This window comes from Zingiber officinale, chromosome 7B (genome assembly GCF_018446385.1).
Source record: "Zingiber officinale cultivar Zhangliang chromosome 7B, Zo_v1.1, whole genome shotgun sequence".
NCBI classification, from domain to species: domain Eukaryota; kingdom Viridiplantae; phylum Streptophyta; class Magnoliopsida; order Zingiberales; family Zingiberaceae; genus Zingiber; species Zingiber officinale.
In genome coordinates this window covers 49961585-49986813 of record NC_055999.1, presented here as the reverse complement: position 1 = coordinate 49986813, position 25229 = coordinate 49961585, and the positions used below count along the sequence as shown (strand labels likewise).

At 34.5% G+C, this 25229-nt stretch overlaps 1 protein-coding gene across 8 annotated transcripts in view; it reads right to left on the bottom strand.

The window, feature by feature from the left end:
* LOC122005737 (pseudouridine-5'-phosphate glycosidase-like) overlaps positions 1–24878 on the bottom strand; it is a 33718-nt gene extending 8840 nt beyond the window's left edge. The window contains exons 1-6 of one of the 8 annotated variants that reach the window (XM_042560898.1): positions 24740–24878; positions 23140–23293; positions 23009–23055; positions 20760–20853; positions 4567–4649; positions 3783–3842 (exon numbers count right to left, since the gene is read on the bottom strand). In XM_042560898.1, coding sequence (XP_042416832.1) covers positions 3783–3842; positions 4567–4649; positions 20760–20853; positions 23009–23055; positions 23140–23293; positions 24740–24763 — 462 coding nt within the window. In that variant the 5' untranslated portion in view covers positions 24764–24878. Of the gene's footprint in view, positions 1–3782; positions 3843–4566; positions 4650–20759; positions 20871–23008; positions 23056–23139; positions 23294–24188; positions 24686–24739 lie in introns of those variants that run through there. The other 7 variants (XM_042560899.1, XM_042560897.1, XM_042560895.1 and 4 more) reach the window with 7 other exon arrangements.
* Between the last annotated feature and the right edge of the window lie 351 nt (positions 24879–25229).

The following is a 25229-nucleotide window of genomic DNA, read 5'->3' as shown; positions in this document are numbered from 1 at the left end:
TCTATTAGTTGTATATGTAGATGATATTGTTATCACCGCAATGGCACTACAGGGATCTCATCTCTTAAATCTTTCATTCATACTTAGTTCCATACGAAAGATCTGGGACTACTGAAGTATTTCTTGGGTGTTAAAGTTTTGAGGAGTAAAAAAGATATATTTCTATCTCAAAGAAAATATATCTTTGACTTATTAACTGAGACAAGGAAAATTGAGGGCAAAGCCTTGTAGTGCTCTAATGACTCAGAACATGTATCTAGGGGTGTAAACGAACCGAATCAAGCCGAATATGTAGAAAAATTTAAGGCTCGAATTCGGCTCGAAATAGGTATATTCAAGTTTGAGCTTGATTCGAAGCTCGAAAATTTCAAAAAATTTTGTTTAAGTTCGGTTCGAATTAGGGCTCGAGTTCGAGCTCAGCTCGAAAGATTCGAACATATTTGCGAACTATACGAATTATTACTCAAAAATAGGAACTCGAAAGGCTCAAAATTTATTTATTTAATATATATTTAACTTATATTGATAAAATATTAAGACACGCGAGCGACTCACGAACTATCGAATAATATAATTTGGGCTCGAGTTCGGCTCGAAAAAAAGTTCGAACATGTTCGAGTTCAGCTCGAATTCGATTAATTCAAATACAGATCAAATATTTTTTTGAGCCAGCTCGAAAAGCTCGCGAGTCGGCTCGATTCATTTACACCCCTACATATATCTCACAGGAGATAGGGAACTATTTAAACATCCTGAGAGATATCGAAGGTTAGTTGGAAAGTTAAATTACCTTTCCGTAACTCGTCTAGATATTTCATATTCAGTCAGTATTGTCAGTCAGTTTATGTCATCTCTAACCATTCATCATTGGGCAGCATTAGAACAAATTTTGTGTTACTTGAAATGAACACCCGAAAAGGGTATCGTATATAAAAATCATGGGCACACACATATTGAATGTTTTTCAGATGCAGATTGGGCAGGTTCTAAAATGGATAGAAGATTTACTTCAGGTTATTGTATCTTTGTAGGAGGAAAAGAAGAGTAAGAAGCAAAATGTTGTGTCACGATCTAGTGCAGAGTCAAAATATAAGGCTATGACACAGTCCGTGTGAAATAATATGGATATATCAACTCTTGACTAAGTAGAACTTAAAATTTCAGTACCAGCTAAACTGTGGTATGATAATTAAATTGCTCTTCATATTGCATCGAATCCTATGTTTTCTGGAAGAATTAAAAACATTGAAATTGATTATCATTTTATTCGTGAGAAAATTCAACAAAACATAATTTCTACTGGATATGTGAAGACTAGAGAACAACTCAGGGACACCTTCACAAAAGCTTTAAATGAGGTTCGGGTTATCTTTGTAACAAGTTGGGTATGATTAATATCTATGCTCCAACTTGAGGGGGAGTATTATCTATATATATATTAGTTACCATATTTGTATATATTAGTTACTATATATGTATATAATATTATTGGTACAAATTAGTTTATATATATATATATATATATATATATATATATATATATATATATAGGCTAATTTGTAAATTAGCCTAATTATAGTTTCCTAATATGGTTCCTAATTTGTATATAAATATGTCTTACTCTTCAATAAGAAATATAATCTTTTATCTCTAATTACAATACCAAAGTGTAATACGCAGCAAAAAAAAAAACTAGTTGGATGACATTTGAGGCCAAATGACGACACCATGGTCCTAGGCAAAACCTCTTCTTGTTGAATTTACTCACTAAACCCAAAACTAGATTTGTTCTAGTTAAAAAAATATTACCAAAATGATGAACTAAACCAATAACTTGTATTTGTACCCCATTTAATCCCATATTATATGTTGTGTGACCTTGTGATCACGGGTTCGAGTTGTAAAAAGAGCCTCTTGCAATACAACATAAGGTTGCATACAACAAGCCTAATGTAATTTGACTCTTCCCTAGAATCCCGTATTAGCAGGAACATCATGCACCGGTCTACCCTTTTTTTAATCCCATGTTATATCGGCTCATTACTACCATTAAGGTTTAGGCACTTTATCCATGTGGCTTAGGTATATTATCCCATCAAGTCTAAAACAATAACTTGTCCCAATTTATATTGGCTCAAAAGGCCTAAGTGAATTTACTACCCAAAGGATTAGGCACTTTGGTCATATGGCCTAGATATATCAAGTTGCTCAATTCCATCGCATATAGTTTTTGTAAGTTTGGAAGATATTTGTAAGTTTCTGGGATCATGAAATGTGGTTACAGGTAGAGGTGAATAGATGCTTGTACAAACCATGCTTGTGTCTACAAAGGACTAGTACACAGCCAATAAACACAAAAGACATCAAAAACACAAGCACATAATACAAACAAACTGATTTTACATGGTTATCTCGGCTCCTAATCCACAGTATATGATTAGTCTGTAGATCACTTCCAAAATCCCTCTATTTTCACTTCACAAATCCCTTTCACAAGTGGAGAAACCTCTTACCATTATCTGCTCTTACAACAATACAACAAGAGGATACAAAATAAGAGAAAACAAATAAAAGATTACAACAATGACGCTTTCTCTTTGATTTGCTTTTTTTCTCTTTATAATTGCTCAAGGATGGCTAAAAATGCAACAACACTCTCATGAATTAGTGCCAAAAAACCTCCCTCTTAAAGCCCCTTTTATAGAGCCTATGTTGGTTCTGGAATCCGCAGATCAGTCAACTAATCCATTGTAGCATCTAAAGATTGGCCTTTGTGTGCAATCTTACCCAATCAATGGTTCCTTCCTAGATATCATCTGTAGCAGTAGTTAACTAATCTCCTATATCTGTTGACTCGTCATGCATTAACCAAGTCCCGAACAAAAATATTTTGTTCATTGGCACATTAGCTTGAGTTGACTGCCTAGCCAACCATTAGTCAACTAAATTCCTATACTATCATCTAATGATGAATCATCATGCTGCCAACAAACCATATCTTCAGAACTTCTTTGTCTACCTAATACAAATCAACCTCGACTTACCAAGACTATCAATAATTATTGAGCATTTCTCTGGAATGTCATCCATTACATAATCCGATATACCTCAACCTACTAAGACTTTCGCTTGCCTAAACTAAGGTCAACTTGACTTGCCAAGACTTCCCTCAATTGCCGAGAAACCACTCCTCTAGGACTTCATCCTTGTCAAGCATCCAATCGGACCTCGAGCTACCAGGACTTTCGTCACTACCAAACATTCAATCAATAGGGTTCTCTACAATTGGCCGATGCATGGTATAAACATGCTGCTAGACCTCAACTATCCAATCGGCAAGAAAGAATTACTAACTTAGACATAGTGCTTGCGCTTGCGCTTGCATGCAAATGAGGTTGCAAGAAAGGTTTTGCATGTGTGAACCTATGAGAGATTGGAAAACTATCAAACAATTAGCCAAATAATAAGAAAGGTTGCATATGGAGGATCTCAAGAGGGACAAGGAGATTCATAACTGATAACCAACTTAAAACCTTGACTCATTGAGTAGGATTTAAACCTAAAATTCTCAAAAGAAACCCAATAATTATGAGGGTGGGAAGCAGTAAAAGTTGACATATTTAAAAGTTGAAATATTTCGAAACATGAGAACGCTTAGAAATGTCAAAAGTCAAACTCATTTTATCTTGAGGAATCATAATTACATTCCTTTCTCTTCCACTCCCAACAAGAATATGTGAGGAAGCAGTTGATAGAGGAATAAAGCCATCACTACAAAATACCTTTGAAGCAAAAAACATTGTTGCAGACACTGTTGTCGCGCCATTACCACCAGATGCAACCTGTTAAGTTATGCGTTAGAACACTAAAGAAAAAGTAAAATATTCAACATGAAATGATTGTAAACTGAAAACCTAAGTATAAATTGATTAACCCTAGTGTCGCATGTTAGAGCATATAAGAACTAATGTCCCAAGAAATTTTTCATAATAAAAATATACAATATTATAAAGGTATTGCCAATAGACATGTTTGCTCAAAAATTGTAAATCATTGGTAAGTTAGTAATATTTAGTATAGATTATAGTGGCAAAATGGTTGGGCACCGACAAAACAGATATCACAATCCCCGGGATAATGAATAATTGTAGACAAGCTTGCCCACCAATTTTGAAGTCATGTATAAGCTAGTAATGGTGGCAAAATGGTTGGACACCAACAAAGCAGATATCACAATCCCTTGGGAAAGCGAAAGGAAAAAAAAACATACACCAAGAAAGCCAACATCTTTCATGGCAGACAAATGTAGGAACATAAACAGTGTGATTAAGAATAAACCACCCCAGCTCATGGCAACAAGCAAAAATCGCCATGGAACCTACAACACCAACATCCTCACGATAGAAAATCTAGTCAAGCAACACAAATCTACCTTTCAACATATAACTTGACCTTGATAATCAGATAATAACTGTCAAGTATCATGAGAAATATTCATCTCGCCAAATTGCTTACTTTCCCAAGAGTAGTTTATGTTACACTTGTATTGAGAACAAGAACACTCACAACGTGAGAGATATCTCTGCGAGCTGTTTTCTGAGCTTTGCTTCCAAGCTTTGCCAGCCTTTCTAGTTGTTCATTATTCAGACCTAAAAATTAGCAATAAAGTTGTGTTTTTTATGATAGAATCAGGCCAAATGGACACAAATAAAAGGGAAAGAACAGATGAGGTACTTCATCTCAGTCAACCAAAACAATAAATAATCAGGTAAGGTAGCAAACATGAACAAGTTATATATTTTTTCAACAATAAGCTGCAACTGTTTAACAATACCAAGATCAAATCAATCTATAGATGCTCTTAGGTTTGTGCCGCAGGATCCTGTAAATACAAATCAAATTTCACAAGTCGGATTGATGAAAGAATTTATGCAGCTGAGAGTTTAGGTTGGCCCTAACAAATTGAACCAAAGTGGTGACAGTTTGTTTAAATTCGAGTACAACAAACTGAAGATGCTTTAGAATAGCAAAAATAGCAAGCTGTGTCGTGAATCCCGATTCAAACACAACTTATAAGGTAAAAGTGTGCATCTAATTGAATCATTTACATATTTGCAAGTTTTATATTTAAATCCAATGTACATATCAAACTACCACATTTTTAGACAATGGAGACCTTCATGTTGTAGACGGAACATGGCTAAACATTTTGCTATTGGGTCCTTTACATATTTGCAAGTTTTAAATTTCAATCCATTGTACCAATGAACTACAATTTCTGGAAAAATGGACAAATTTGCTTACCACAAGTTAGAGCAGACAATAGCACACAGCTAAAGTTAGGTAGGATCAGAAGCACCCAAAGAGCTTTGCATAGCTTTCAGGTTACAGTTGTGTCCATTGTCCAATGCCTTACTTACCAGTACTCTCAGTGTTATCAATAAAGCACAACCTGGAATTTAGTTGGCTAACTGATGTGGCATGAGCAAAATCCATGTGCCTTAGTTGGCCATCTCAAGGATTTGTGTGCTTCAATTGGCAATCTAAAGAGGAAATAAGAAAATCTCCAAATACAAAATTCTATTATTTCTTACTTGATAAGAACAATGAGATGGAACCTTTATAAGCCTTACAAATAACCTGATCTCATAAGGACAAAATAGAATATGTTTGCTAAAAAAGTAAAAGTAGAAATAATAAAATTATTCTCAAGTATAAACCATAGTTGTCAAAAGCGAGCGCTTGCTCACTTAAGCACAAAGCGATGCAAGGCGCAAGCCCTGCGCTTCAGAGACCTCAGAAGCGCACGAGTTCTCTGAAGCGAGCGCTTCGCTTTAAAGTGAATGCACTTCAGAGAAGTCAACTTTCTCTTCTTTTTTTTAGTTTGACAAAGTGAAAATCACACTTTTAAAGTGTGATTTTCACTCTGCCCCTATTTTAAATTTTAAAAAAAAGTTGAAAAGTTTAAAGCCCTGAACCCTCACTAAATCAATCGATCTTCTCTCGCCTCTGGCCCTCTACCTCTCGTCCGCCTCTTGTCGCCTCCCGTCTGCCTTGCCGTCACCGCCCATCAGCCTAGGCGCTATATCTTTTGTCGTTTTTCACTCCTATTTGCTTCCATAATATTAGTAAAAAAATTATTTTCTATTAATTTTTTTTTACTGTTTTGTATTTTTATTTAGTGATTGATTATTATTGATTTAAATTGCGATTATTATTGATTTAAGGTGTCTTAATCCATGTTAATTTATTTTCTGTTTTGTATTTTTATTTATTGATTGATTATTATTGATTTCAATTGCGATTATTATTGATTTAAGGTGTCTTAATCCATGTTAATTTATTTTCTGTTTTGTATTTTTATTTATTGATTGATTATTATTGATTTCAATTGCGATTATTATTGATTTAAGGTGTCTTAATTCATGTTAATTTATTTTCTGTTAATTTTTTTACTGTTTTGTATTTTTTATTTATTGATTGATTATTATTGATTTTAGTTGTCTTAATCATGTTAAATATAACAATTCTATCAACTCGGAAGAATATTGCTGGAAATTATGCAACATGTTCAAATTCTAAAAATCTAAATATTGTCAATTGTATTTTTTGGGGGATACAATAACAAATGGCGGAATTTATCGATACAAGCTACAGTTAGTAGGGACAATAGAAATGTGAAAGCTTGTCTGATATGTCCCGAGCATGTTAAAGAAGAAATTTGAGAGTTCATGCAAAAAAAAGAGTAATTTGAAGAATATTCCTCGTTCTGATAATATTGTTGATTTGGAAGATTTAGAAGAATATAAGGATGATCTTTAAACGAAAGTGAAAGGAAAACGACTAATATCCGGTCCAAGCATCCATCATACGGTCCAAGGTAAAAAATGTAAACAAACTTAGACCTATTAATCTTTATTTTATGAAAGATGTAGATAAAATTGTCAAACAAAGACATGCAAAAAATAAAGGACAATTTGATGAAAAAAAAAAAATTAAGAGATATTACAATTAAGAAATTTGCTACATGAATGTATGATGTTAGAATTCCTTTCAATGTTATTAAATATGATTCTTTTGAACCTTATATTGAAGCTACTGGGCAATTGGATCGGAGATGAAACCTCGAAGTGAGGATTAAGTACTGGAATAAGTTAGCAAATATAAACTCATTTTTCAAATCTCACGAAGAAGATCATGCAAAGTTTGGGTGCACAGTCATAGCAGGTGGACAAATAAAAATGATAGGACTCATATAATTTTTTTGGTAAGTGGTCCTAAAAGAAACGTATTTGTTGAATCAGTTGATATTTCATGTTATTCTAACACAGGTGACAAGATATTTGAGTTACTTTCTAAATTTGTATATCGCATTGGAGAAAAGAATGTGGTTTAGGATGTAACAGATAATCCAAGCTGCAATGTTAGTCCATGTAATATTTTAAATTTATGTTACTTTCAATTAAGAATTGGATCATATTTCTAATTTTTTAACTAAATTTACTATGTTTTTTCAGGTTATATTTTGGAAAACTGATTTCCACACTTGTATTAGACTCCCTGTGCAGCTCAATGTTTAGATTTGTTGTTCAAGGATATATTCAAAACTTCTCATCTCATAAATTTGCATGAATGAGCATTGATGGTGAATGATTATATTTACAACAGACTACAAGTATTGAGCATGATGCATTTCACAACCACTTTTTTTTACTTAAAATGGTTTCACATACAACAAGCAAATCTGAGAAAGATATTTACATTTGAAAAATGGGCAAAATAGTCGATTTTCTAAAGAGACGGGCTAGAAAGCGTGTAGCAGAAGTGATATTGATGCCTTCTTTTTGGAAAAATATGATTTTTGCATTAAAAGTTAACAGCCCAAAATACTGCGGCTAGTAGACGGTGAAAAAAAGGTCTCCTATAGGTTATATTTATAAATCAATGGACAAAGTCAAATAAGCTATCGTTGTGTCATTTAACACTAATGAAGAGAAATATCCTAGCATTTTTGAATTCATTGACAAAAGATGGAACGTTTAACTCTATCAAAAGAAAATGATGCAAAAGTGATGAAGGGTTTGTAAGTGCATATCTAGATTAGTGAAAGGTGAGGATTTACAAGATAAAATAACAAATCAATTGGAAAAATATAAGAAAGCAAGACTTTTTAGTTTTTCAATGGCTATCAGACAAAGAACTTCAAAATCACCAAGTAAATCCATAAATAATATATTATGCAATATCAATATTGGATGGTAATAAAGTTAATCTTATATGTTTTTGTGTTTCAAGCTGATTAGTGGTCTTATGGTGCATCAACACCTAAATTAAAAAAAAAATTGCAATGAAGATTTTGAACCTCACATGCTCTTCTTACAGCTGTGAACATAATTAGAGTGTTTTTGAACATGTAAGTTGGAGTTTTTTATAACAACCAAACCTTATCCCACTAGGTGAGGTCGGCTATATGGATTCTTTTACGTCATTAAGCTCTATCTTCTACTATATTATCGTCTATACTTAAATAAATTTTATCTTATTTTATTATTGCAAATCGAGTCTTTTTTGGTCTTCCTCTCTCCCGTTTGATATGCGTGTTTATCATAGTTTCATATCGCCTAATTAGAGCATTTATTGGTCGTCTAAGTACATGTCCATACCATTTTAACCGTATATCTCAGAGTTTTCCCTCAATAGACGCAACTTCGACTTTTTCTCTAATGCTCTCATTTCTTATTCTGTCCATCCTCGCATGCCCACACATCCACTTTAACATCCTCATCTCTACAACTCTCATTTTCTGCTTATGGCCTCGAGTCATAACCCAACATTTAGCTTCATATAACATAGCAGGTCTAACTGAGATTTTGTAGAACTTTCCTTTAAGTTTTAGAAGTACTTACAGTCACATAAAACACCTGACGCTCTTCTCCATTTCAACCATTATACTTGTATTCTATGTAAAACATCTCTCTCAATCCCTCCATCATTTTGCAAAAATGATCCTAAATATTTAAATCTCGATTCCGAACAACTCGTCATTTCCTATTTTAACAATTGTCTTATTATGTCTAATATTGTTAAACTTAAATTCCATATATTCTGTCTTTATTCTACTGAGCCTAAAACCTTTCCCTTCTAATGTTTCTCGTCCAGATTTTAGTTTAGCATTTACTTCTTTACGTGTTTTATCTACCAAAATAATATCATTTGCAAACAACATGTACCATGGTACTATGTCTTAGAATGTGTGCAATGAGTTCGTCCATAATTAGTGTAAAAAGATAGGGTCTTAGAGTTGATCTTAGTAACTGCTTAAAGTTTTTACTTTGTATGTTACATTTTCGTATATATCCTTAATTAGTTCAATATGTTACGCTAACACCTCTCTTTTCTAGAATTCTATATATAATTTCTCTTAAAACTCTATCATAAGATTTTTCTAAGTCAATAAATACCATGTGTAGATCTTATTTTTGCTCCCGATATTTTTTAATTATTTGTGTAAGAAGATGTATACTATTTTCGACCTTCTCGGCATAAATCCAAATTAATTTTTGATCACTGTGGTCTCTTTTCTTTTTTTTCTATTACTTTTTCCCAAAGTTTCATAATAACTTCATCCTTTAACGAACTATCTACAACAATACCCAGTCCATTTCTTGCTTTACTCTTTCCTGTGTATCATAACTTAAAACCCGAGTTCTCTATCATCTTTGCCTTCTTGCCTACCTATTTTGTCTCTTGTACACACAAAATACTAATTTTTTTCCTGATCATTGTATATACTATCTCCATTGATTTACCAGTGACGATTCCTATGTTCCAAATCTTAGACTATTAGTTTTCCTATCATATTTATTCTTATCCAACCTATGGTGTGAGAACTCTTGCCTATTTAACACTACAGCTAAGTTCTCATGGAGATATAGCAATCCTTCCCGATACATTACAGTCGAACCCTGCAACACGAACTCTTGCATATTTAGCACTACACCCGAGTTCTGGAGATATAGCGGTCCTTGCCGAGACATTACAGTCGGACCCTGCAACGTGTTCCTTCTGGGGAACAACCTAGCATTAGCACAATAGTTTAATGGATCTATTTATTGAACATTTGTCATTGTTTTATTACATATTAAAAATTTTATTATAAACTTAACTTCTTACTTTATAATTTTTTGGCAGATTCATTCTAAGAAAAGGAATAAGTTGTCTCAACAACGATTGAACAATTTTGTATATATCAAGTACAACAGAGCTTTGAGATAAAGATATGATATGCGACCTAAGATTGATCCTATTACTTTGTCAGAGATAGATGGTAGTAATAATGGTTGTTGGGCAATGATAAAGATGATGATAATGATTTTGTTTAAGAAGGTGAAGATTTACGTTGGAGTGATGTAGCACGAGCGTCTAGGGTTGGTGAAAGTGTATATGACTTTCGATCTCGAAATGCGTCTACTTTAAAGGAGATCATCATCTGTTTCAGCAAAAAGAAAGTAATCTTCAGCTCGAACTAATCTTGTAGATAAAGAAGAGACCAACCTTGATAATGAAACTAAAGAAAAAGATATCGATAGATACATATAAAGCAATGGAGTTGATAACGTAGATTTGGACAATAAAGATGATATTTCATCTATCACATTTTCAAAGACTTTTGATTTATTTTTAGATTTTTGAAAATATTTGTTTATTGCACTTTTTTTCCATAAAGTGTGTGCTTCGCTCTTTAAGCCCGACGCTTTTGGCAATTATGGTATAAACAAAATTGAATTGAAAAGAACAAATTAAATTCCAATTTATTTTATTGGATTGGTTTGTTCTAAGAATTTTTATTTTATTGCATCATTCTCCTCCACTAAAAATGACATCTCCATATGAGTTAAAAGTGAATTAGCCTTTGGGGAACCAATCATTTACTTCATTGTAATCTTCTTCTTTGATCACCCCTACCAATACATAAGAAAATATTGTAGCTTACCACAATATAGAAACATTAAATTGACGTTAACTAGCCTTTGATGTTTGGAAATTGTTAGGAGTATTAGATTAACAAGATTATTGGTATAGTGGGCTTAGTCCCCCATTATAGGTCTAGGTGCTTGCCAAATCCATATTATTATTTTTGAGAAATTTAGAAAGTGGGAAATTTATAAAATAAACTATATTTGAGATTCAATAGAGATGGTGAGTGATTTTTTTTTTTTTGCAACGGTTAATTACTTTAGAGTGATTTTCTAAGATTATAGTTAAATACAAGTGCATTCATCTTGATTCTTGAGTTGTGTTTGAGCTTGGATGAGTTGGAGCTAAGTTGATCATGCTAGATCTGAACACAAAAAATATTTTAGGCTGAATGGAATCTTCAATTGGATTAGTTTGGGAGTTTGAGTAAGATTTAATGTTAGTCTCAGTTAAGGCTCAAATTGGGTTCTTTATTGTGATGAATTTTGGTTCAACAATTAGGTTAGGTATTTATTCCCTATTTAAAAACCACTATTCCTTCTCTTTTAACCCTATGCATTGACTCCTCTCCCTACACATGATTTGAAAACTGATATGAGCTTTCCTCTTACCCCTTGTGGGTCCACTCTCCTTATCATCTATTACATCTGCAACACCCTCCCTCTCCTCTATGCCCTCATGAGCTCTCCCTCTAGTTCTTACACCTCGGCCTTCAAGGCCGACACTAATGCCAAGCAAGTGGCAAATCCATCCACTATTGCACCATTTATCTCTACCCTATCCCACCATTGAGCATTGGGTTCTCAACTCCCTCCTTGACATGTACATCTACGCCATGGACTCTAAAACATCGCATGTTGACATTGCTCACCTTATGTTCGATAGAATGCCGAGTTGATAGGTTGTCATTTGGAATACACTAATTGCATGATACATCCATCACTGGTGTTCTAATGAGGCATTAGACTCCTGAGGTTGATTGTTAATTCCAAAATGTAGTCAACACCTATCAAGCCTCCAAGTTGTCTTCAGACATCCTTCACTTTTCTATGCTGCATCAAGTTAATCGATTCAGTCATTCTCATTCTAACTTCCGTAGACTAAACCGTCTTATCATGTAAGCAATTTGATGGTTGCAACTTTTCTCTGCCCAACCAAGGGTCTTGTTTCTGATTCCTGTTTGGATTCAGTTAATTGCTCATTCCACTCAACTTGATCAATCGACTCAACTTGAAATAAAAATATTATGTTGCCGAGCCCACGAACCTAAATCGACTCCCTAGTCAACTCAGCATGCCAATAGAATGGGATCACTCTTTGGTTGATTAGATCATCAAATAGTCATCGCTTAAATCAACTCTATCTAAAATCCAAAATATATATATATATATATATATATATATATATATATATATATATATATATCACTCGACTCCTATAACTTTGCCTTTACAACTTTACTTCACGTCATCTCCCATCGAGTCATCAATCCTGTGGATACATTAACCCATGTAGTTCGGCTTCTTCCTGCTACCCCAATCGTTACAGCTTTATTTTATCGGGCATCTCCCATTAGGTCCTAGGTCCCTCGGATGCACCACACCCTTGACTCAATTCTAGTGTCACCCTTAACTCATTCACCTTTGTAGCTCCTCCAACAACCCCTTGGATGTCACATACCATCTTTCTCCGATTGCTAGCGAACCATGAGCCATAAAGTCATATCACTTTGGATAAACCACAACTCTACCTCATTGAGTTATAAGCACTGCAAGTTTCATGTGGGTGCATGTATTAATAATATAGGCTAAAAAATGATAGTTCGGTGCACAAAGCTATCATCAGTACGGGTCTCGAGAAAAGGTTTATATTATTATCAATAATATAGCCTAATCTAACTTAAATGCTTTTATAAACACATCAAAATGCCATGGTTATGACCACCTAGGGTACGTTGCAATAGATTTTTGATCAAGCTAAGGGCAAAACCATGCAAGTTTAAAACCCCATGATTAGTGATTACGTTTTCAAGATTGATTCAGCAAAAACCTTGCACTCTTGATCAAGATTTAGAATCAGATGTTGTCGATCCATTAGATTAGAAGGTGATCCCAAAAATCTCAAATCAAATATTAGCAATCCATTACAACAAAAACCTCTCCTGATCAAGATTCTAGAATAAATTCTCACCATAGAATAGCCTGGATCATCAACTATAACCAAGCTAATTTATTCTATTGTGAGCCTCACATATTTTAGGTGCTAATTTAATTTTAGAGGTTGATGCTATATGACACACCTAATAGATATAATACTTTCTATAAGAGTCTTGATCCATCAATGTTTATGAGTTCAGTTGTATTTTAGTATGATTTAACAAGGATTCACTTAGTATCACGGATCCCTCTGGTAGGATATTATGATCCTCAAGATATGGAATTTAATTTTCCCATTCCCTTCTTGAAGTTAATCAAGAGCACGATGATCTCCTTTCTTGTGATTTCTATTTCACTAGTGTTGAGTTAGAGTCAATGTTTCTAGTAAATTATGGATAAACATCAAAGTGTATCAAGTGGTCGATCAAGTATCAAAATAGATTTCTTCATTAGAAATGGATGTTTCCTACTTGTTTCTTTCAAATTTATTGTGTAGATGATTAATTATATACAATTAAATGATATGAGATCAACTATGAAGATGTTTTGAAAAGTAAATTGTTTTTATAATTGGCTTTATTCTTGTTGCTTAATAGGTATTTTTATATTGCTTGCCCTTTTTGATACTTTATTTGTATATCTATTTCAGTTTGTTACTTTGTCACTTGTTGATGCTAAAATAATAAATAAGACAAACTATTCTATGTAAGGTAGTTGAATTACCTTGAGAATTATAATGGACTAAAATGTGTAAGTAGTTATCACTTTTTATAGAGCTTTGGTTTCGTGCTCCAAAAAGGCCTTAGGCCCTATCACACATTATGTAGGCTTTATATGCGATGCATTCTTTAGTGAGGTGCATTTAATCTGTTGGAGAATTGTGTGTTCACCCTCTATATATTTATATGATACATTTTGTGTAAGTACACCGTAGTAAAAAATTTTGATGTGGTCAACCGAGTTAAGTTAGGTCTTGTTTGTATTTGATCCTTGTGTCTAAGTGTGCAGGAGCTTAGGAACACAAGAAATCGAGTGGAAGACGCAACTAGCGAGAATCATGGCACGGGAAGAGAGTCGATGGGCTCGGTGCATTCGAGGGACGAGGTGCTGCAGAAGAGTACGTGCGCTACGTTCGAAGGATGAGAAGCCGGGGTGCTTAAGGAGAAGGTCAAAGTTGGGTTTAAGCTCAACTCCGGTTAACCAGAGCATCACTATGCAAACAAGATCAGCTTGGAGGCTGATCTACTTCACGGAAGACGCCTCCAATCGCTTGGAAAGCGCCTCGCATGAACAATGCAAAGGCACCTTCAAGCATGTTAAAGACGCCTTCAATACCCGTTAGCTGAAGATAAAGTTTTATCTTCGGCAAATAAAACTTAATCTATTGAAGGCGCCTCTGAGCCACAGATAGGTTTTTCCAAGAGCTATAAAAAGACCCCTGTAGCTAGGAAAACAACAACTCCTGTATTAACTTTCCTAGTCATTTCTGAGCTGTCAACGTGTGTCAAAGGTTTCTCCGCCTTCAAAGGAGTTCTTTAGTAAGCTTTTCAACACCTTGGATTAACAACCACCTACGTTATAACCAAATAAAACTCTGACCTTTTACCTATTCTTTTAAGTTGTTTTCATTAATGTTAATTGTCTATATTTGCTTAATCTAATTGTGCACCCTTGTTAAGCAAAAGCAAGAAATTTTTTTATTCTAACTCTGATCGCAAGCTATTCACCCCCCTCTAGCCGGTTGCACCGAGACCAACATTCTGTACTATATAATATATTATGTATTAAATGATTGAGTTGTTCACCCCTTATATACAATACATTTTTTACTAGGTGGATTGTGGGTATTCGAACTCTATAATATTTTTATTGACATTCTAGAAGTGATTCTAACCTTCAAATTACCTTAGATCATATATTAGAATTTTGCATGGAATTTGTAGTGTATGCATTTTAGTTTAGTTAACTTGTATATTTTGTATGTTGTATTTTGCTTTGCTATTATTTTAGTTCACACACAACGAGCGAAGCTTACCTCTAGGTAGGCTCAACTCTTTGTGGAAGTAACAACATGGTATCAAAACTTAAGATTTAGGATGTATTAAAGCATTAAAAGTTAAAGTCATTCTAGGCATATGCACATTTAATCAAATTCTTGACTTAACCTTGTTTAGCTCTTAGTAGGTGTCTTGAGTAGATTAACGGATTGAGGTTCTCATGATGGCTAGAAAAGAAAGTTGATCCATCATATTCTTATGAGTGGGATTAAGAGGATTTGGTTTCATTTTATTGAGAGGTGTAAGATCACATTTCATATAGTATCATATGACTGGTTTTGAGGTTGTGTTGTGAGTTTGTATTGAAATTAGTTAATTTGATTTCAAGAATATTGATCGAGTTGGGGGTTAATGGTGCAACCAAATTTGGATCAAGACAGATTGCTATTGTGGAATGATCATCTAATTAGGATGTCGTATATTTATTTATTGGTACGGTTTAGTGTATGCCTTTAGCACTAAACCCTTTAGCGATCATGACATTTTACATTCGTGGTTTGCCAATTTTGAGTTATGATTTATCTGTTTTATGTTTGCTAGTTTAGTGGTTGAGTTATGGGGAAAATTGTTGATTTTAGTTAGAATATCCATGCCATTTTTTTCTTGCTAAATTTGGCTAAATCATATGAGTGATTGCTTTTGTAGCAAATGTGTGATCATATTAGCACTAATGTATTGGATCCCATCATAACTCCAAAGTGTGCTTGGGCAAGAGACCACTACTGTGTCAATTGCTCATGTCATCTTTTGATCTTTCTATAGGCACGGTTGATTAAAGTGTCCATCTATAACAACAACCAAATTTTTTCCTACTAGGTGGGGTCGGCTGTATGAATCCTTTTACGTCATTAAGCCTATCTCCTACTATATCATCATCTATATTTAAATAAATTTTATCTTGTTTTATTGTTACTAATCAAGTCTTTTTTAGTCGTCCTCTTCTTCGTTTGATATGCATATTTATCATAATTTTACATCGCCTAACTGGAGCATTTATTGGTCGTCTAAGTACATGTCCATACCATCTTAAACGTCTCTCAGAATTTTTCCTCAATAGATGCAACTCCGACTTTCTCTCTAATGCTCTCATTTCTTATTTTGTCCATCCTCGTATGTCCACACATCCACCTTAACATCCTCATCTCTGCAACTCTCATCTTCTGCTCATGTGCTCAAGTCATAACCCAACATTCAGCTCCATATAACATAACAGGTCTAACAGCAATTTTATAGAACTTACCTTTAAGTTTAAGAGGTACTTCACGGTCACATAAAACACTCGACGCTCCCCTCCATTTCACCCACCCTTCTTGTATTCTATAAGATATCTCTCTCAATCCCTACATCGTTTGCAAAAATGATCCTAAATATTTAAATCTCTCGGTTCCGAGCAACCTATCCTCTCCTATCCTAACAATTGTCTCATTACTTCTAATATTGCTAAACTTAGGTGACATTTAGTTCTCTCCTAGGAATCGGAATAGGAATAGGTATCATAGTATTGTGGAATGGGAATGGGTATGAGCTTGGGTATCATTCCTAAAAATAATGTTTGGTTAGTTAAATATTTTCAATCGGAATGAACTTAAATTTCCTTTTTTACCCTTAGAAGAAAATAAGAGAAAAAATTAGATGAAAGATAAAGTTGAATGTGAGAGAAACATATAATGAGAGAGAAAGTGTGATGAGAGAGAAAGTGTGATGAGAAAAAATGAAGAGGGAGAAAGTGTGATGAGAGAAAATGAGGAGAGAGAACGTGATAGGAGAGATTGAGAAGAGAAAAAGTATGATGAGAGAGATTGATAGAGAAAGAGTGATGGGAAAAATGAAGAGAGAGAAAGTGTGATGAGAGAAAATGAGAGATTGAGAAGAGAAAGTATGATGAGAGAGAAAGTGTGATGGGAAAAAATGAAGAGAGGGAAAGTGTGATGAGAGAAAATGAGGAGAGAGAGTGTGATGGAAGATAATGAAGAGAGAGAAAGTGTGATAAGGGAAAATATAAAGAGAAAGAGTATGGTAAGAGAGATTGAGGAGAGAGAAAGTATGATGAGAGAGAAAGTATGATGAAAAAATGAGGAGAGAATGAAGAGAGAAAATAATGAGAGTGTGTGTGTGATGAGAGAGAATACAGAGAGAAAATAGTAGAGAATGTGTGATGAGAGAGAATGAGAAGAGAGAGTGTAATGGAAGAGAATAAAGAGAGAGAAAGTGTGATGAGATAAAAATATGGAGAGAGAGTATGGTAAGAGAGATTGAAGAGAGAGACAGAATGATGAGAGAGAAAGTATGATGAAAAAATAAGGAGAGAATGAAGAGAGAGAAAATATGAGAGAGAGTGTGTGATGAGAGAGAATACAGAGAGAAAATGGTAGAGAATGTGTGATGAGAGAGAATAAGGAGAGAGAAAATGTGATGATAGAATGAGGAGAGAGAAAGTATGATGAGAGAGAACAAGGAGAGAGTGAAATAAAAGAAAAATTGAACAAATATACTAAGGATATTTTCGTCCAAAACTTAATTTTTATTCCATTCTATCAAAACCCAAGGGAGGGGGGGTGGGGTTCATCCGTACCCAAATTTTTGGGTTTCATTCCAAAATCTTGATTCCATTCCCATCAACCAAACACAAGGTTTGGGAATAAATCCATGCCCTCATTCCCAAACCTCTAAACCAAACGCCACCTTAAATTCCATATATTCTGTCTTTAATATACTAAGTTTAAAACATTTCCCTTCTAGTGTTTCCCACTAAGATTCTAGTTTAGCATTTACTCCTTCACGTTGCAAACAACATGCACCACGGTACTGCGTCTTAAATGTGCGCAGTGAGTTCATCCATAATTAATGTAAAAAAATAGGGACTTAGAGCTGATTTTTTATGTAACCCTATCTTTATTGGAAATGCTTCAGTTACTCCGCCTGAAGTCTTTACTCTGGTCGTTACATTCTCGTACATATCCTTAATTAGTTCAATATATGTTACGCTAACACCTCTCTTTTCTAGAATTCTCCATAGGGACTCTATCATAAGCTTTTTCTAAGTCAATGAATATCATATGTAGATCTTGTTTTTGCTCCCGATATTTTTCAATTAATTGTCTAAGAAGATGTATAACTTCTATTGTCGACCTTCCAGGCATGAACCCAAATTGATTTTCAGTCATTGTAGTCTCCTTAATCTTTTTTCTCTTACGTTTTCCCAAAGTTTCATAGTATGACTAGTTTAATACCCCTATAGTTTGCACAATTTTATACGTCTCCCTTGTTCTTATATAAGGGAATTAGAGTACTTATCCTCCATTGATCAGGCATTTTTTCGTTTTCAATATCATGTTAAATAATTTTGTAAATCATTCAATACCTTGTTTCCCTAGGCACTTCCATACCTCTATCGGAATATCATCTGGTCCAACAACTTTTCCATTATGCATCTCATTTAAAGTTTGTTTTACTTCTAAAGAAAAAAAATGAAATTAACTGTAATTGACCAGGTCCTCATTCATTGTTTGATTCTAATTGATGCTGGCGGTTTTTAGTTAGGTGTTGTGTTTGTGATTGGGGATAGCAATATATGGAAGTTCTGCAAGGGAAGGGTTAAATAATGACATTGTTAACTGGATCTAAACAAATATGTAATTTTATGTTGCAATCAACTAGAATGTTAGTACTCTGCCACCTCTTCATGGAGTTGTACTGTTGTTATCATCGTCAGATATGTTCCTGTGAATTTTAGTTGAAACACGGTAAATATTTGAATCCTAGATTGTTGATTGATCAGAAATTATAAAGGGAATGAGAAGTCACATGGATTTAGCACAGGTATGGTACCATAATGTGTATGGATTAACTTCTGCAGTTGGCTGATTTTGAAAGTTTCAATGGATTAGTAAGTCATGTGCTGCGGTTGGCTGATCTTGAAAGTTTCAATGGATTATTAGTCATGAGCTATGATTTGATGAGTTTAAGGAAGCATTGCTTTCGTGTTTTGAAATAATAATTTCCTCATGAAATTTGTATTGGCCGAATTCAAGATAAGATGTGGATTAGTAGTGTATTTTGGAAGAGAACGAGGATATTGAGATAGCCATGTCTCATTTCCTTAGATACCATCCTGTCTTGAACCATTCTTTAGAGTATTGGTTTGAAACCAAGTGAAATCTGATCATTTCTTCATACAGACTTGATATTCCTCTTTGATGATGAAAATTTGTTGCAAAGTAACATGTTCTCTGCAATGATGGCATTGCGTGTGAGAAAATTGTTAGCATCTACAAGGAAGCTACTGGAGTCTTTAGTTATGAGGATGGGGTTTTGGCCTCAAAGATTCAGGCATATGAAGCATTGCATCTCAATAAAACCACCATTATTAAATTTGTTGGCTCAAGCCCATTTCTTTTGGTTGGTGCTGTTGACTATAATAGATAAGTTGGTGAATCTGGGTTACTCAGTTGGGAAAGCAAAAGCAGTAAGGATGGTAGAATCAGCTACCCAAGGGAGTCATTGGCTGTTGATGATCACACATAAGAGAGGACAACAATCTACACTACAGATCATGACAAGGCAATGATGCAGGTTAACCCTTGGTAGATGCAGGGAAGGCACAAGGGAGTGATGCAGACAGTAGACAGCTGACCATGACAAGGAACAGACACAACGAGGATTCGATGAACACTTAGCTCTCTGCAATGAAAATGAAGGGGAGTTAGGATCAAAGCAGAAATCATCGCCCCTTGTCAGAACTTGCCAGTGATCACAGAGGCTATAAATGCATCACTAAGGTGGCTCTCGTCAGTGTCCACCTAAAGCTCATCGTGTCCAAGGGCACAAGGACTATAGCCCCTACAAGTGCACATGAGAGAGAAGCCAAAAAGGGATGGCGGCTTGATGCTCGCAGGCAGTTGCAAGAGTTAGCAAAAAACAACTAAGATGGAGAAGGAGATGGATGTAGTGGTAAGACCCTACAACGCATTCCTTACGGGGAACCACCTAACATTATCATAATAGTTTGACGAATTCATACATAATATTTGTCTGTCTTTGACATTAGTTGGCAACCTAATACAAACCTCCTTTATCCAAGTATGGGACTAGCCTATATGACGGAGTTTCTTTGCTATGGACGGAGTTGGATTAATACCCTAACTAACAATGAACCAAATTCTACATTAAACTGTCAATTCATTAATGGTTCAATCATTAAACAACCAAATTAACTCCAATTTGATTCCAACTCAAACCAAACTCAATCTTGACTCAGTTCCTTCATGATCTCAATCTGAAAGAATCAATTAAAGCTTACATCCAACTTCCTGTAGCATCAAGATCAACCTTTACATAACAACTTAATTTTTTATATAACAATTGCAAAATATTATCTTCAACACTTTCTAACTTTTGCTCACAACAAGTTTTCTCATCGATTAAACACAAATTCGGAAATGCTATGTATAGATAATTTTGTTGCAACATTCTCCACTTCACTGAAGCTATCAATCATCGACAAAGCATTTGAATTCTTTGTTAAGAAAAATAGGTTAAACAATCCAAGAAGTAGACAAAGCAGACATACCTATGCATGGAACTCCATCTAAAATGGCAATAGTCGCAGGAACTGCACCATTTGCCTTCAGGATAGCTTGGACCTCTTTAGCAGTCTGAAGATTCTGCGGATAGGGCATACCTAAAAATCATCAAATTAATTGTGTAACCTAACCACCATGTTTAATATGAAAAATAGAGCAACACGATAATTAAGCAGAGAAAAGCAATATAAGAAAGCCAAGAATGAGTTAAAGTGGAACTGAATCCGTGGTCATTGAAGTTTAGCAATAAGACAACTGTAAAAAAGCTAGCTAAAAAGTTACAATTTGACTTTTAGAAAAAAAAAATGTGAGTACTTTTTTAAAAAAGAATAAAACACCAGGAAATAATTTTCAAATTCCAAACCTGATAAGAAACTATCCAAAATTGAACTGGAACCCATTCTACACTAACAGTATTCTACCATGGGCTCATATTCTGATATCATTGTACAGTTTTCCTTTTTTACACCTAATTTAGTCCCTCACTTTTCCCTTTTTGGCTTTTATATGCAAAAGGCAAAGCTAAAAAAATGTTTAACCACTTATTTTTGTTGTTTAATTAGAAAGTCATACTCTTCTCTTTTTATCATGTGATGTTCTGCATAATCGACCACTCTTCTGGAATCATTCTCCTTGTAAGATGTCTGAGAGATATAATCTTCCTCTAGAACAAGCATGTGACATTAATAACCTTGACCTTCTACTTCACAATAAAAATTGCATGCAGAGGCTACATATGCAAACAGAAATGTCAAGAAAGTACTCCACTGGTTTTACCAATTTGTAAATCAGCACTCAGCTTTACTTCAATGCTAGTACCATGAATTACTCCTTCAATACAACTTGGCCTTTGTAGGATACAATTCTTTAGTTGCAATTAAGGAACTAGAAAATCAACTGGGATTTTATGTAAGTCATGGAATGGCACATCATATTTGAAACAAGCACAGAAGCTTGTTTGTCGTTATATCTGATCCATTAACCAGATCCACAAACAAGAAAAAAAAAATAACCGTTCAAGGAGTGTTATCAGCTGGCAACTTAATCATGCAGTTCTTTTTTAGGTTAGTATGTTTTTCAACTTTTGAAGATATGTAGTTTCAATAATAAGAAAAACTTACAAATTGGTTAAAATAGATGTTCCTTTAGGCCTTTTAGATATTCTAAATACATTACTCAACAAGAAGAGGTCATTGATGAACATATGACTTACAAGACGAAGAATAAGATGAAGAACGGATAGTCAAATGCAGAGTTTTTGAACGCTTGGGTAATTGTCATATACCCCTTAGCCAAAAGAAAGAAAAAATTTATATCATGTGGTACAACCCTTGCTATATTTTATGTATCTAAGTGTTGAATGTTAAAAACAAATGTAATGGATATAAGAAAGCTAACAAGAAAAAAAATAACCGTTCAAGGAGTGTTATCAGCTGGCAACTTAATCATGCAGTTCTTTTTAAGGTTGAAAATATGGAGAACAACTTTTGAAGATATGTAGTTTCAATAATAAGAAAAACTTACAAATTGGTTAAAATAGATGTTCCTTTAGGCCTTTTAGATATTCTAAATACATTACTGAACAAGAAGAGGTCATTGATGAACATATCACTTACAAGACGAAGAATAAGATGAAGAACGGATAGTCAAATGCAGAGCTTTTGAACGCTTGGGTAATTGTCATATACCCCTTAGCCAAAAGAAAGAAAAATTTTATATCATGTGGTACAACCCTTGCTATATTTTATGTATCTAAGTGTTGAATGTTAAAAACAAATGTAATGGATATAAGAAAGCTAAGATAGCTAAGATAGATGTATGAAGTTACTAGAAACTAATAAAATTAAAAATGCTAATATCCAAGCAATTAGGTGTTGCTCCGATAGATTATAAAAAAATAATAGGTTAAGATAGGATGAAATCAAAGGTGGGAAGATGTAATGCATAGAGGAAGATTAAAGAAAATATGAGTTAGTGTAATTTTAAAAAGATTTAGCTGATTTGAATATTAATAGTGATTTACTAGAGTTCAATGGAGGTGTAAGATTCACCACGTCAACATCAACTAGTTGGAAAAAAAACAGATGATGATTCTAGTCTACTAAAAAGCAACCTTATCTGAACAAGCAGAAACCTTGATGTCCATTTTTTCACGAACTTTCATAACAAGCTACTAAGCCTTAGGGTGTTCTTTATAATCAGCTTGGAAAGGACAAGAAAAAAAATGATAATTTACATGGAAACTTCCCCAAGCTAAGCCATGAGCATTAATGTTCCTGCAATCTTAATCCATGAGTATTAGCAAAATGTTTCACTTGTTAATTCAAGAAAACAATTATTGACTCAGAAAAAGTTGTAGAGTAATACTTGTATTGTAGAGTGTCAACATGCTTAAAAACATGGCATGTTTACCGTGAGAAATAATTGTTGATTCTAGTGCCACAACTGGATTTCCACGTAGAAGAGCATCATTAACATCTGGAGCAATTTTGAGACTTCCCAAGATTGAGTCATTTTGCCCCTGGAAAAGATATGCAAAAAAACTCAATCAACAATGTAAATGTAAGTTTTTAAGTGCTCAAAATAGTTAATATAAACATCTTTCCTGCTGATGAGATTTTAGTTAGCATGATCGGAATCAACTTGTAGAGAATCTATGATGACTTGTATCAATCTTGCATCTATCTTTTCTTGTCAGAAAACCCATAGACCACTTCTATGTATTTAAATCACTACTTTGTCTAAGTAACTGCCATGGAATTGTATTTCCAGGTATGGATTGATGAAAGATATGTGATCAACACCTCCAATCCTAAAATGGATCATGGAGGTAATGAATATATGCTAGCATATATATATAGGCAACAGTTTGTCCTTAAGCTGCTGCACTCTAACTAGGTAGAGCAGTCTATTCCTAAATTTGTTATGCAGATCATGATATTGTCTATTGTTGTATTATTACATTCCAAACTCTTCCAGGCGTCATAGAGAAGACAATCCAATGCATCATTAAGGAAGTTTTTCCGCTGAAGGATATGTGCTAACAACAATCAAACTATAAAATTGTTTTTGAAATTAGAAGTTCTTCCAATCAAGGACAAGGGCAGTAACAATAGAAAAGGATAGGACAGAAGTATACTAATGGAAATGTTAGCTTATATACTAATCAAGGTCCAGAAAAGTCAGTTAATACTAATAAAACCCAAGGGTAAACCCATCCAACCCAATATATGACATTTAGATTGGGAACCTTTTCTGCTAAGCATACCCAAGAATTCCTTCAAACTGAAAAATTCCCAAAAATATTGTACATAAATATGGGACTACGAATGAGAACAGACAATATGCTCCATGAGGGTGAAAGAAGATGCCGAAACTCGCACTCAGTAAGTATGTCACAGGTGTTTGTTACCAACCTACCATCCTGGACCACACAGCATGTAGTTCCCAGTGTTCGGCCAGACTTGCAGAGGTGAGAGCACCACAGGGCCGACGCTCTCTCGCAGAATCAAAGCGGCGAGAGAAAGAAAGGAAGTGAGACTCCCGCGGCACAGGACATCGCGGCAGAGGAGGGCGTCGCAGAGGAGGAAGCTCCGGCATAAACTCGCCTGGCGGCGTCCGGACGGGGATTTGAAATTGCGAAGAGAAGGTAAAAAAAAAAAAAAGGCACTACACAGCAAAGAAGGGCATCGCTGGGGGCTCGCCAAGAATGACCGACGCTTGGCCTAGGCTCCAAGTGGCGTACTCACGAGGAAGGAGAAAGGTCCGGCGGTGCTAGTGGAATCGAGGGAGAAGGAAAGGGGTCAAGGGTTAGGGAGCGGCGTAAAAAAGAGGAAGGACGAAGGAGAAGGATCGGGACTTAAAAATTAACTGCAACGGATAAAGGATGATGATGATGATATGCAACGGAAAAAGATGTCGAGGAAGGTCGAATGAGACAGATTAAGGCAGAGAAGAGAAGGTTTACCTTTACCTCTGTTCTGCGATCCATTCTCCTTCCGGTTGGGTAGATTGGCAGAGAAGAGGGTCGAGGAGCTATCGACTTCTTCGACTTAACTCTTCGGTACTCTTTCTACCAGTATTTTATCAGCGAACGAGGGTCGCCATGTGAGAAATCCAGTAACTGATAATTGTGCCATGTTTTTTTTTATTATTTTTCAAAAATAACCAAAAAAAAAAAAGCAAAAATATATTTCTTACCAAATTTATATATGCACCTGTATACAATTAAAAAATAATAATTTAAAAAAAATAACCAATTAAAATTTATTCCACCATCCTTATCAAACAAAAATAAGTCATAATTCTAAATTTAAAGATAAAATCAACCGAAGATAAAATAAAATTCATAATTAAAAATCTATTTCCCATCCTCCAATGTGGCATTTAATGAATAAAAGATAATTATTTTTTTTATTTTTTATAATTTTTCGATAATAATCTTAAAAGATAAAAAC